Source organism: Fusarium tjaetaba (genome assembly GCF_013396195.1).
Source record: "Fusarium tjaetaba strain NRRL 66243 chromosome Unknown NRRL66243_c0000138, whole genome shotgun sequence".
NCBI lineage: Eukaryota > Fungi > Ascomycota > Sordariomycetes > Hypocreales > Nectriaceae > Fusarium > Fusarium tjaetaba.
Genome location: NW_023501334.1, coordinates 236,373 through 249,442, shown reverse-complemented (window position 1 = coordinate 249,442; position 13,070 = coordinate 236,373). Strand labels below are relative to the sequence as shown.

The window sequence follows — 13,070 nt, the reverse complement described above, 5'->3', positions numbered from 1 at the left end:
ATCCGGATAGATTCAGTATGTCGGCGATTGAGAAGATGCATATATAGATGTTGACCATCTCCACGTCAATATCGCTCATCATTTCCTCCAATAGTCCTATATGGTCTACCTCTGCATCTAGAGCAGTAACACAGTGACATCCCCCTTGACCTTCTTCACCCTTTCTTACTTGTTGATTTGTGTACAAACATCACACGACCATGAAGGGAGACTCTCACGACACAATGGCTCCGTCTGGGCAGTCGGGCATCGGCTCCGTCGTCTCATGCGAGCCCTCACCCGACTGCAAACCCCAGGACGAAGATGCAAACTATCAACAAACCCACCTCCGAAAGCGTTTCACACTTGTATCTACAATCGCATTCGGCTTCACAACCATGAACTCCTGGGTCGCTTTTGCTTCAGGCCTCGCCGTCCCCCTCTCATGCGGCGCTGGACCAACTCTCATTTACGGTCTCCTCGTCGGTGGCGTCGTCATGACCATCCTCGCAGCAGGATATGCCGAACTTGCTTCTGCCTTTCCATCTGCTGGTGGCCAGTACCATATCGTGTACATGACGTTCCCAGCTTCGACTCGTCGATTCGCTGCGTTCTTTACGGGGTGGATGTCGATTCTATACACCATGGGCGCTACGGCTTCGTGCAGTTTCTTTGTCGCACAGTCGATCCTTAGCCTGGTGTCCTTGTGGAATGAGAGTTACGTTGCTCAGAGCTGGCATGTATATCTCGTCCACATCTGTCTATGTACCACCGCATTCCTGGCTGCCTCTCGCTTCCCAGCAGCCATCGGAAGTATCGGTGTCTCTGTGTTCTGGCTCTCAATCATCGGCTTCATCGCATCCCTTGCAACGCTCTTGGCAGTTCAAGAAGTAAAGCAGCCCAGCAAATTTGTCTTTACAGAATTCACAAACGTCTCTGGATGGACTGACGGATGGGCCGCTATGATCGGTCTCGCGAGTTGTCTCTGGGCGTATTGCGGTATTGATGCGCCGAGTCATCTCTCGGAAGAGGTCGACAACCCGAGCCGCAACATTCCCATCGCAATTGGAGCTACAATCATTCTGGGCATCATCACAGTTATTGCCTGGAACATTGGTCTTATGTATGTCATCAAAGACGTTCAAGGACTCATTGCTTCAGGTGCGCCAATCATGGAAGTGTATAATCAAGCTCTGGGCTCCAAGACCGCAACGACAATCTGGGCGATTTACTATATTCTCCTCTTCTATCACATCATTCTCAACCTGTTTGTGTTTTCTTCTCGAATTTTGTGGTCTTTCGCTCGAGACGGCGGTGTTCCTTATTCTGGCTACGTCTCTCGCCTTAGATGGTCCAACCCAGTCCGCGCAACAGCCATCATGCTCTGCCTCCAAATCATCATCGGGATCCTCTACATCGCATCGAAAACAGCGTATAGCAGCTTCATTAACCTGACTCTTTTTGCACTCAACATCACAGTTGTACTGCCACAAAGTGTCTTGTTATTTACCGGCCGCGATTCACTGCCAAAGAGGGCGTTCTCATTGGGCAGATATGGATATGTTGTCAATGCGCTGGCAACTGTGTTCATGCTTTTGTTTAGTGTTGTTTTCGCCTTCCCTGTTGCCAAGCCTGTTACTGGAAGCTCTATGAATTATCTTGTTGTTATTTTCGCAGTTAGTCTGATATTCATTGTCTCATCTTGGCTGTTGGATCTTTCCAAGCGATTCACGGGGCCATCAGAGGGAACTGCACATATCTAAAGAGACTAGCAGTCACAATAATTGAAAGCTTTTAAGCACTCATATTCTCTTAGACATAATCTACTCACTATATCGAGTACTATCAGCTTCTACAAATCTCCCGCTTCTGATCGACTTAAGCCTGTGACATGCATGCTACAAGCTGACCTTGCGCAGAGTCTTGATGGAAACTGGCCCAATAAGCCCGTGCTTTTGCCAATCTGCAGATGTATAAAAGGCAGGCGCAGCAGGACCAATCCCATTCGCCTTGACATAATCAACTCTGGCCTTGACCGCATTGAACAAGGTAGATGCCACCTCCACCCGAATCGTGTTGCTTCCCTTAACCAGATAATCCGAGAAATCAACTTGAGCATCGTAAATATCGATCGCTGGGAGCTGCTTGTCGTTGACCCAAGCTCGAATGGTGTTGAGCACAGGACCAAACTGCAGTACAGCGATGGAATCCTTGCTTGGGACTCGCGGGACCTGGAAAGTGGCTGTGTATGTACCGACGCCGGAAACATTCTGTGCTCCAGGGATCTCGGACCAAGGCTTCAAGGTCGTCTGAGTGCCAAGATTCATCGCCTTCTTGACAGATGCGGACTTTGCCTCGTCAGGACCAGGAACCCAAGACTCAAGAGTCAAGTTCCAGTTGGTGATATCGATGTTAAGTGCATTCTTCTTGTCGCTGCTACTGGCAGCAGGAATCTTCCTTGTCTGTCCATTGGACAATGTCAAGGAGGCGGCCTTGTCATCTCCCAAGATGGCGGAGATATCCTCTTTGCCATCAGAACCGTAGGAAGCGCTGATGACGTTCTCCGACTGCGACACGATGCTAGTCTTCGACTTCCCATTGGTGAATGCAATAATCGCTGTCTGGCCTTGTTCCAACGATACCTGGAAGCTGGCCTTGTCAGAAGAGCGCTTGAAGGATGCCATAGCAACTTGTTGTCCAGTCCATGCGTTCAGCTTATAAGGAACCTTGCCCGGATCAACCTCTGCCGTGATCTCAAAAGCCGATGCAGAGCCCTGGTTGAAGAGAAGAAGATAGTCCGAGCCCTTGTCCGACCTCCACACGGTGTACAAGTCTTTCGCAGCATCTGAGCCTGTCGTCACTCTTGGCTTGATGGAAAGCTTATCGAGGGCCTTGAGCAGATCATCGGCGGATTTGATGAAAGCAACGTTGGAGTACTTGGATCCCTTGAGCTTCGAGATATTCTTGCTCACAACATCCTGCCCTTTGCTCCCAATAGTAGTGCTGGGGAGACTTCCGATGACGACAATTGGAAGGCCTGCATCGGCTAACTCAACGAGCTTCTGCGATGCTTCGGGAGTGATGAACTGTTGCTGATCGAGGATGAGCGCTCGATATCCTGCACCTGCAGCGTCCAAAACCTTGTTCGTCACCTTGAAGGCTTTGGATCCAAAGTTGGCTGGCGAAAAGTACTCGTACGTGAAGCCTAGGGACTCGATTAGCACAATTTAATGGTACGGGGCCCCGCACTTACCAGTTGCTCGAAGAACTGTACCATTATACTCATCAGATACGCCAAAAGGATCTTTGTATAAGTAAAAGGCTAGGTCTTTCTTAGCCACTCCCTGCTGCAGTACAAACTGGTTTCTGGCAGTGTAGTTCATCATCTCACCCATATACTTCCACGCCGGCTGCTTTGGGCTCCATAGCTCAGTGTAGATATACTGAAACGGCGTGAATCCAGGCCAGGTCGATCCGAGTTGCTCGCCAGTGTATGTCATCCCATGGATCATCATGGCATTGACGTCGCCTGCGAATGCGTCGTGGAAGAGGGTGACGAGGGAGGGAATAGTCAGGCTATATGCACCTTGTGCGACAGCGCCGATCTCCGTGGAGATGATGTTGCGACGTCCGAGATGCGCGGGGCCGACGAATTGTGACATTTGATCTGGTGTTTTGAAGGCTAGAGATTCGAGTTCGGGGTTGTCAACAATCGGTACGTCGGCGAGCTAAAGACGGGTCAGAGAAAATTCATATCAAGGATGGTGGAAAGTATGTAAACCTACAATGTCTATAGGAATGTTATACCCAACTTGACACGAGTGAGAGAGGCCCAGCGATTCAGCCCAGGTCTCAAAGTACTGTAGATACTCCTGGTACCCCTCGTTCAAGGCCAGTCGGTAGTCCTGGAGATACTTGCTCTGTCCGTCATCCGGAGTCCCTTCGAGGTAAAAGGTGGTGTTATAGGGAGCCTGAGCCGCTGTGAAGGAAGTTGACTTATGGAACAGCAGTGGAAGATACTTGATCACATTATAACCTCGCTTGGCCTTGAAGCGATCAGGAAAATCAGGAGACCAGTAAAGCGAAGCTTGGATCTCCATGCTGTCCTCCCAAGCTACTCGTATGTTAGCGAGGTCAAAGCCAAGGCTGACGAAATTGAACATACTGTGCTTGCCAACCTCCTTGAGCAACTGACGGATCTGGGTCGTCAAGAGATTCTTCTCCCAGAATTGGGAAGCTAGCTTTGCACCAGCAGCGCTGAAATGGTCCGTGACCCAGGAGCCGTTCGCGATGACATCTGTGGGCACGCCATCGCAGGATCGCTGGTTAGTGTAGCGCTCGTAGTGCGCGAATAAAACATACTCTTCGTAATCCTTTGGCGCCGTCCATGTGAGCTTGCCGTTCTTGACGTTGTTGGTAAGGTCGATCAGTGACTTCTCATGCAGGGCGACGAAAACATTGCTGTCATCAAAGGAGTTTGCTTCAAAGGAATTAGTAAAGGCATGGCTGTCGGAGTGGGTATTCCGTGCAGGGAATGGCTTACTAGAAGCGATGGCAGCGGCAGAGACCCCGATAAGGCGGTTACCACCAAACTTTTCCTGGGGATGAATATACCCCAAATTCTCATTCCAGTCAATATCAGCAGCTGGCAAAGCCCCATCGAACTTCTCTCCTCCCTTGACAGACACCTTCCCATAGACGAGCTGCACAGCAAGACCAGGGGTAAGCGGCTTGGACGGAACGCCCTGACCCTGGCTAGCACCCAGCGCTACGTCCATCGACAGCCCATTCTCTTTGGTAGCTTCAAGCGCAATCTGGAGAACATCTCTAAACGCAGGCTTGCCAAAAGCATATGTCTCCATCTTGGAGTCGTTCACGCCGCCGAAGCCATAGTTGTAGAACGGGAGGAATTCCAGACCGCCGGCGCCGAGCTCTTGGAGGTCTTGGATGTCGGTTTTGAGGACATCGTGATCGACATCTGCATCTGGAAGCCTTTGTTGGAAGGTATGAGTGAAATGTTGATGTTTTGTGGATTGGTGAGGTTACTTACCAGTATCTGAACTTGGGACGATACTCGGCTGCAGGAGCTTCGAATCCTGGGATGGCATTGGTCGAGGGGATGATACCTTGCCCGACGACTGTACTGACAACAGCCGAGGAGGCAAGTAATTGGTACCCGTAGAGACGCATCTCGCTGAGTGACCAGTAGTAGGTAATGAATGTTCTCCTTGGTAGCAAGGAGATTGGTTTCTGCAGAGAGCTAAGAGCCTCTTTTTATGTCCATTTCCAATCTCGCGTCTCGGGCAAGTTGTCAGCGAGATCTACGTCCCCAAGGCATTGCCTAAATCAGCCATCGTTGTGTATTATGGCGAAGTAAACACCCTCTATAGGCGCTTCCCCGAAACTTACCAAGCGTTTGCGGAGAAGCTTAGTCGTATTAAGATTAGCAATGCCGATTCAGGGGATTACCCCGTGGGGAAATGGAGTACATTAAACGCCATGTGTCTTTAGGCATCGGAGCTCATTTTGGGACTAGGGTACAGGTTAGTGTCTCGCTCTCGCCTCGTTCCCGTTGCTCACAGTGACTTTGGTTTACGCCGGTGAGATTTACCAAGATCCGTCTGGGAAATTGTACCTCTGATACAATTCTTGATATATATATATATATATATACATATATGCATGTGTTACTTAGAACATAGTTTACTTTATTTTCTGTTCAGAACAACATTTTTAATGTAAAGCCTGGCTGTGAAAATCCCTCGTTTACCGCATTGCTTACCTCGTTTATATCTCGTTCCACTCACCCCTGCTTCCTCCGCCTCGGCGTTTGTTACTCCGTCTATTCACTCACTGTATACGGTGAACCCATGACAAAGACAAGTCCTTTCAATTAACTCGCAGAATAATAACTGAAACGACGCTGGCTTGCTCATGTTGCAGGCTGAGCTCGCGGATTTAGAAGATCACTACACCTCTTACGGGCCGCTACCTCCTCCTGGCCAGGCCGCACACCTTCCTCACTCATAGACAACTTCTCCATCTGTATTCCAAGTGCCATATCAGCGGCCGTTGGTCCCTGGCCACCTGCACTCGACATAGCACCCCTGTCAAGAAGCAATTTCACTGCGGCATCGTTACCTGTGAGAACTGCCAGGTGCATCGCCGTTAGCCCCATGCTTTTCTCGACAGCATCAAGCTCTGCCGGATCATTAAATCGCAATAGTAGCTCATTCATAATCTCGCGGTTTGCACTCCAATCGATGTCAGTCCAGTCCAGCTCAGCCGCCTCGGTTGCATCTGTCCCGCGGAACTCGGCGTCGATGTGAGCGGCTGCGGCGCGGTGGAGCGCCGTCCACTGCCGGGCTGGCTCGACGATGAATTCTAAGCAGTCCGCGCTGCCAAGGAGGTAGCGGAGTCGTGCGATTGAATTTCGCGCGTTGGAGGCGATGACATGGCCCAAGATAGTCGTGGGGTATGTGAAGCTCAGATGGCCACTGCTCATGCTGGTGAAGTTGATATCGGCACCATGCGATATAAAGCATTCGGCGAGTTGGAACTGGTCGTTCTGCACCGCGACGAGTAGTGGGGATTCGGTTCTGCCGGATTCGTCCGGGAAGCCGTCGAGGGGCGCGCCGTGGTCAAGAAGGGGTTGGACCAGTCGTGTATCGTTTTGCCCTGCATACGCAAGGACATGGAAAGCGGTCCACGTTGAATCTTGTCCACTGAAAGGATTCTTGGAAGCTCCCGTGGCGTGAGCTCCATGCTCAAGGAGGAGGTTGACCATCGTGGGACGATTCCATCGAACGGCCTCTAGGAGCGGCGTTCGCAGGTCAACGCCGCATGCGCGGTTAATGTCAGCGGTTTTGAACGCACCGACGTCTTGGGATTGAAGCACTTCTTCATCATAGTTTTCTCCAGTTTTGATGACGTCAGCTCCGTACTTGAGGAGATATTCAACCAACTCATCTCGGGCTAGCGAGACGGCCAGGTATAGAAGGGTTTGGTTGAAGCCACCGTAGCCTTGGGGGGAGACAAGTCTGCTGGTCCTTGGCAATAGGCACTGGAAAGTCGATTCCATCGCCTGTTGGTATCTCGACCCGTGGTATAGGATCATGTCGAACAGGCTGCTGCCGTAAACGGCCTGCTGAAGGAGACCCGTCACAAAGAAGCCGCCGCGTTTCTCTGCCCCTTGTTCGAGGTTGAATTGCTCGATGGCATGGATCATCAACTCCAGACACTCTGAACGAAGCTGCGATGCTGCAATCTCCAACGCACTTCTTGCTTGAGGCCACGATGTATTGCACATCCTCGGATCGGCCGTGTGGGATAGCAAGAATTTGACAATTTTGGGACGGTCACACTGAGTCGCTAGTTCACACATCAGCCCCCTCTAATACACTAATGATCCGAGTCATGTAGTTTACGAAAGGCGTGAGAATGGATAGACAATAGAAGACACTCACCCCATCCGATTGGATGACCCTCCGGGAGCCGATCAATATCTAGCGATGCCGGGAACCCTGCTTGGTAGGCGATGAATGTGGTCGTCTTGGCATTTACATCCGCGCCGGCTTGGATCAGCGCTGGGCCAACGCTTTCAATCTCCTGATCATCAAACGATATCAGCCAGTGGAGCGGAGACTCTCCATTCCGCGCCACCGACGCCGTTGCTCCATTGGAAGTAAGCCACAATACCGTATCATGCTGCCCAGCGCGGCAAGCACAGAGAAGCGGCGTCTCGCCTTGATCGTTGAGCTGATTAACTTCAAGTGACGGAAAGTGATTCAATAGAGCCCCGATGGCTTCCGTCTGACCGCAACTTGCGGCCACATGAAGAATCCGGTCACCTCGCTTGTTGGCTGTGTAGTCGGCGATGGAATCGAACTGAGAAAAGTTCTCAAGCAAGATGGGAATGTTTTCAAAGGTTCTGATCCACATATTGTGAGCGAATCCGTGGAGCATTTCTGCCTTGAAGAAGAAATTCGCGCCTGTGCCTGCGAGGACGTCACGGATGGTTTTCTTCGTCTTCTCGTAGGTATCCTTGGAGAGCATGGCTAAATCTTCGAGGGCAGTTCTCGAACCACGTAGGGCCATTAGTTCCAGCGTTTCGATTACGCTGTGTGGGTTATCAGGCGTGCGCCCGATGGCCTGCGCGATTCTGTACCCGTACGCCGACGCCAGTGGATGTTTCACTCCCCAGGCGTTAAAGAGCCATCTCAATGCTTGCGATGTATCTTTGTCTACACCGTATCCGTTGATGTAGAGAGCCGTGAGAAGGAACGCCTCCGGTGGGTTTATCATACCTTTCTTAACCTCGCCCTCGCCTCTTTGGATGTATGTTGTTGTCAGGTACCTCTGAACGGAAGGGTCCATCCCTGTCCAGTGGCGCCACGTGAAGAAATGTTGCTATGGGAGGTGAGCTTCCAATGTATTTGACGGGAAAGCCTATCATGACTTACATTGAGGTTCGATTTCAACACTTGATTCGGCTCCGCACTGGTTCGGTCAGTTCCCTGTCCTTATCACGTATCGCCTGTTGTGAATCTCAGTACCTATCTTGAGTAAACGAACCATTGTGGCCCAGGGCGACCATGATTTGTTCTAGGTCCCTTTGTTGTGGCTCATTCGACAATCCTATTGTCACAGCTCTTTTCATCGTTTCGTATGAGCCCAAACTTTCAACAGTTGCGATCAGCTGTTGCTTCAGTGGCTCCATCGCTTGAAAAAGCGCGGGTGGAATTGCACACAGAATCTTTTCAATGTCGTCAATGCCAAATGCTGGGTTGTTGGCCTGTGTGTTGTTCTGCTGCAATTGCTGCTGGAGAGACTGGAAGCGCTGGAGGAACTGGCCGGTGTCGCCATAAGTAGTGGCCATAATGGCTTTCAGGTACCATGCAGAAATATCTGTCTGGGCTGCTAGCTCCTGGGTTTCCTTCAGATTCTCCGCTTCCGCGTAGAAGTCTTCGCCTTGTTTGGAGGGGTCCACGAGGAGTTTGAAGATGTTTTGACCATGCGCAAATGTACACCAGATAAAGAGGGACAATGAGTATATGTCGGTATACTTTGCGTCTGATGCTGCGACTGCTGTCTTCGCCTCCGGGGCCTTCCACGGCCGGGTTCCTCCTAGCAAGAGGCTGCTCCTTTCAGTATTTATCACCTGGGAGTAGCCGAAGTCATTCACTTTGGCTCTGTACTTGTGCTCTGCATCTGTAAATATCAAGACATTCTGTGCCTTGATGTCGCCATGAACGATACCGCATGAATGAAGCATATGCAGGCCTTTGCAGACATCAAGGCAGAGCTTACGGCGAGTCTCTATGCCGAGATACTCCCTCTGCTGCAGTTGCCAGAGGCTCCCGTGCTCCGCAAACTCTACCATGAGAACTGGCAGTTTCTGCGACGAGTTAAATGGGTTTGCTCCCCATGCCAATCCAAGAAAGTCTACGAGATTGGGGTGTTGCAGGATTGGGCGGTGCGTCGAGAGGTAGAGTTCCATGATTGCAGCGTCTATGGCGTGTCGGGACGTTTGAGTGGCTTCACCTTTATCTGAAAACTCGATGACGGCCACTTTGTATGCTACAACCTCCGGTAGCTTCCGTTTGTCCCTAATTTCGATCAACAGGCCGTCCATGTTTGTAACCGACGTTAGTGGCTTCTGGGGCGGGATGCGACGTCGATACACGGTGAAGCTTGCGCCCCGGCCGGCGAATGAGGCGCTGTCCACAGCTTGCGCATTGGAAAACACCGGAGGGACTGATAATGCAACGGCATTGTCAGCCAAGAAGGCTCGGTAGGCAAAGTCCAAGGCGTTCGGGATGAAGCGCGCATCGTCTAGGGTTTCAGGGTCATAGGGCTTAAAGGTCGTAGGATCGGAGGTTTCCCCCCCAAAAGACGTCAGATTTCTTCCTGACGAGGAATCCATTTCGATTTGGGGATCAGTAATTGGGTGATAGATGTTCAAGCTGCTCAGATCAAAGCATGAAGGCGGGACGATAATCCAGGTTTGACCAGGCGGGGGGGCTTGAAAGAAGTGGATCCGTTGCCTTGGCTTCTTTCAAGGGTTCCGTGTTGCTGGTAAGCAAATAGTTATTTATTATGAAATTACTGATTTGCGGCTGAGGTACTGCATCTTGCCTCAGCCTGCTATGCCATTGACGATGTTATTAGGATGACTGGAGCACTTCTGCGAAAGATACCAAGTGGAGTGGACCAAAAAGTGGAGGAGTGGGCTAAAAATAAGTCACTGCGTGGTCAAACGATTTGGTTATATTTTAGCGAAGGGATATATGATCATTGACTGTTGACAAGAGCCTAAAGGGTCCGCGGCGCCAGTACAACAGTGCTCGGGGATCTAAATATCGGATAATTGCACTTGCATTAGCCTCATACAACAGCTAGGCTAGGATCTTGCCCGGCTGGTTAGGCACCATCCACCATCACACGCCTATCCGACACAAACCCCGTAGGCGATCAACCGAGACGCAGACAACAATTTAAAGGAGAGATACCTCTATTGCGCATCCATTATGGACCCCGGAACAGCTCTTGCTGTGGTGTCCCTCTCGTTCGACCTCTTTGCAAGCTGCGTTAGAGGCTTTACCTTGATATCTGACGCTCGAAACATCGGAAAGGATGCAGCCATCGAACGAACAAAACTCGTGCTTCAAGAGCACCGACTCATCGAATGGGCCAGGGCTATCGGCCTCAACCCTCCCAGAGACGATGGATCACTGGAGATACACAAACATCCCGCCGCTCTCATTCTGTTCCAGCTGGAGCAGCTTCTCTCCTCAACGGACGCTTTGAAAAAGCGCTACAAGTTGGAACTCGTGTCTCCGCCTAATGACTCCGATGCCTTGGTCCCTTCCGAACCAGCCATCGTCTCGGATAACCCGGCTTCGTCGATCCTTTCAAACATCGTGTCACCCGAGATTCGCCAGGGCATCCTCAAGCGCGCATCTACGCTTAGCACCACGAACCGGTTCCCACGGCGTCTTTATTGGGCCGCTGTCGATAAGAAGAAGTACGCGGAGCTGGTGCAGGATGTTACCGGGCTTGTCGATGGGCTCTGGTCTCTCTTGGACATTCCTCACCGGATCCAGACGTCTCGCGCAGTCAACCAGACGCTGCAACTCGCTATCCAAACGAGTCAAGACATCAAGGGTCTTCAGGATCTCCAGAAATCCCTTCACGACTCATTCGCAGATGCTGGCGTTAGAAACGGCCTCGCTGCCTCGGCCGGCCTCAAGGCACAGCATATTCTGCTCACATCACATAGTGGTGATGCCCAGAAACAACCGCACTCCGATGGTGGGACCAGCCTTGCACTACCAGCAGAACTCCCATCGGTTCTTGACCCTTCCCAGCTGTCTGGCATTCATATGATGACATCAACCATTGGATCTGCCCTGTACAAGGGAGACAGCGTGCTGGTAGAAGAGAAGCGTGTGCAGCCGAGAATGAAATCGAAGCTTAAACCGCGCGTCGAGGCCCTCGTGCGTCTACTCTCGCAGCCCCCCACGCCATCTTTTCAGACATTCCCTTGCCTGGGATACACTGAAGAGCAGGGGGGCTTCCGGTTGGTCTTCAGTTTCCCTCCTGGCATCGACAAGCCTCCCTCCCTGCTCAGCGTATTATCAAAATCCAGCGGACCACTGCCAGATGTCGGCATGAGACTTCGTTTAGCTGCGCAGGTGTGCCAGACACTCCTGAGCTTCCACACAGCAGGCTGGCTCCATAAGGACATGCGATCCGAAAACATTCTCCTCGTCTCTCCCGCCTCCAACCCGTCAGTTGACCGCCAAAGTAGACCATATCTCTGCGGTTTCTCATTCGCACGACAAGGTTCGCCGACCGAGATCAGCGAGCAGCCATCCGAAGATCTCTCACGGGACATTTATCGGCACCCCAAAGCTCTCGGAGAGCCTTCGGACAGCTTCGAGCGCTACATGGATGCATATTCTCTCGGCTGCGTTCTGATAGAGATCGCAGAATGGGCACCCCTCCGAAAGATCGTCAAGAAGCGCGTTGATATCAGCGACAGCAGTGGCGTGACATTGGCTGACGTTGCATCGCTCTCGCAGTGGATGCATGATCGATACATAACTGATGGATATGTAGGCTTTCGACTCGGGGCTGGGTTTGCGAGGATGCTTGCTCTGTGCATTCCAGCAGGAGACGAAAAGCCGAACTTGGCTGATTACTATTCTGCACTTGAGAGCATGGCTACTTATTCAATTGATATTTGAAATGAAATCTACCCCTTGGCTCGAGGCGGCGGCAGGGGCAAGTAAGCAAGCTTAATATTAAAGTTGAATCGACTGAGAAAGAGTCACGAGGATTGGAATGCCCAAGGACAGTAACCTGCAGCTTGTCAAAGATAAACCGCCGTTATCCTCGTCATCGTCGCCGTTTCTTCCTGTCGGGTCAGGAAAAAGTTGCGCTCTGGGACCTGTCCCCGTCTTGGTACTCCAACCCCACATGTCTTTTCTTGTAGCCGTTCCTGTTCCCGTAACATGAGCCTCGGTACCAGTATACCATTCCTCCATCGCTTCCGCCGAGTATCCATTCCCCATACAGTAAGAAGCGTAGTAATGCCTCATAGTTTCAGCATCCTGCGACTCCTGTCCATTCGAGCAACTCGCCTGTGCGCAGCTGTCGATGTGCTTGCTGACTGCTTTCGCGTTATCGCTGTCGGTCGCGCAGTAGCATTTCTCTTGGTATGGTGCGCCGCAGTTTAGAGCGCTGCCGACGTCGGCGTTGGGGTTGTTGGGACGGAAGAGGCATGGTCGGACGCATTGCTCGACGTCGCCTGGAATCTGGCGGAAGATATTGACTGTTTGGGAGAGGGACTGAGTCGCGAGGACCAGCAGTGCAATTGATCTCATGGCTATGGATGTCATTCTGAGGACGATAGCTTGGAGATGAACGACTGAGGCGTGGATGATTGTTGATCAAATAGTGAGAAGTCAAATTGAAATAGTCATGTACTGCGGCACAAACATGACAGATTCTGTGCGGCGTAGTCGACTTTATCTGCAAATTCCAGGCGATGACTCTTCCCCTCATGCGCATGGGTTGGCGGTTGC

At 51.4% G+C, this 13,070-nt stretch overlaps 4 protein-coding genes across 4 annotated transcripts; 2 read left to right on the top strand and 2 right to left on the bottom strand.

The window, feature by feature from the left end:
- Positions 1-200: 200 nt before the first annotated feature.
- FTJAE_7020 (amino acid transporter) lies at positions 201-1,742 on the top strand (the record flags this gene model as incomplete). The annotated part of the gene is made up of 1 exon (XM_037353694.1): positions 201-1,742. One exon carries the CDS (start codon positions 201-203, stop codon positions 1,740-1,742), a length of 1,542 nt encoding a protein of 513 aa, XP_037205966.1.
- A 135-nt stretch (positions 1,743-1,877) lies between these two features.
- Positions 1,878-9,904, bottom strand: FTJAE_7019 (death-associated kinase 1; the record flags this gene model as incomplete). Its single annotated transcript, XM_037353692.1, has 10 exons — positions 1,878-3,184; positions 3,233-3,707; positions 3,765-4,093; positions 4,145-4,971; positions 5,030-5,173; positions 5,389-5,406; positions 5,955-7,350; positions 7,446-8,388; positions 8,442-8,478; positions 8,535-9,904. The coding sequence occupies 10 exons, from the start codon at positions 9,902-9,904 to the stop codon at positions 1,878-1,880; spliced, it is 6,846 nt and encodes a 2,281-aa protein (XP_037205965.1).
- Positions 9,905-10,508: 604 nt separating this feature from the next.
- FTJAE_7018 (uncharacterized protein) lies at positions 10,509-12,230 on the top strand (the record flags this gene model as incomplete). Its single annotated transcript, XM_037353691.1, has 1 exon — positions 10,509-12,230. The coding sequence occupies one exon, from the start codon at positions 10,509-10,511 to the stop codon at positions 12,228-12,230; it is 1,722 nt and encodes a 573-aa protein (XP_037205964.1).
- Positions 12,231-12,287: 57 nt separating this feature from the next.
- Positions 12,288-12,884, bottom strand: FTJAE_7017 (transmembrane SKG6; the record flags this gene model as incomplete). The annotated part of the gene is made up of 1 exon (XM_037353690.1): positions 12,288-12,884. The coding sequence occupies one exon, from the start codon at positions 12,882-12,884 to the stop codon at positions 12,288-12,290; it is 597 nt and encodes a 198-aa protein (XP_037205963.1).
- Positions 12,885-13,070: the final 186 nt, after the last annotated feature.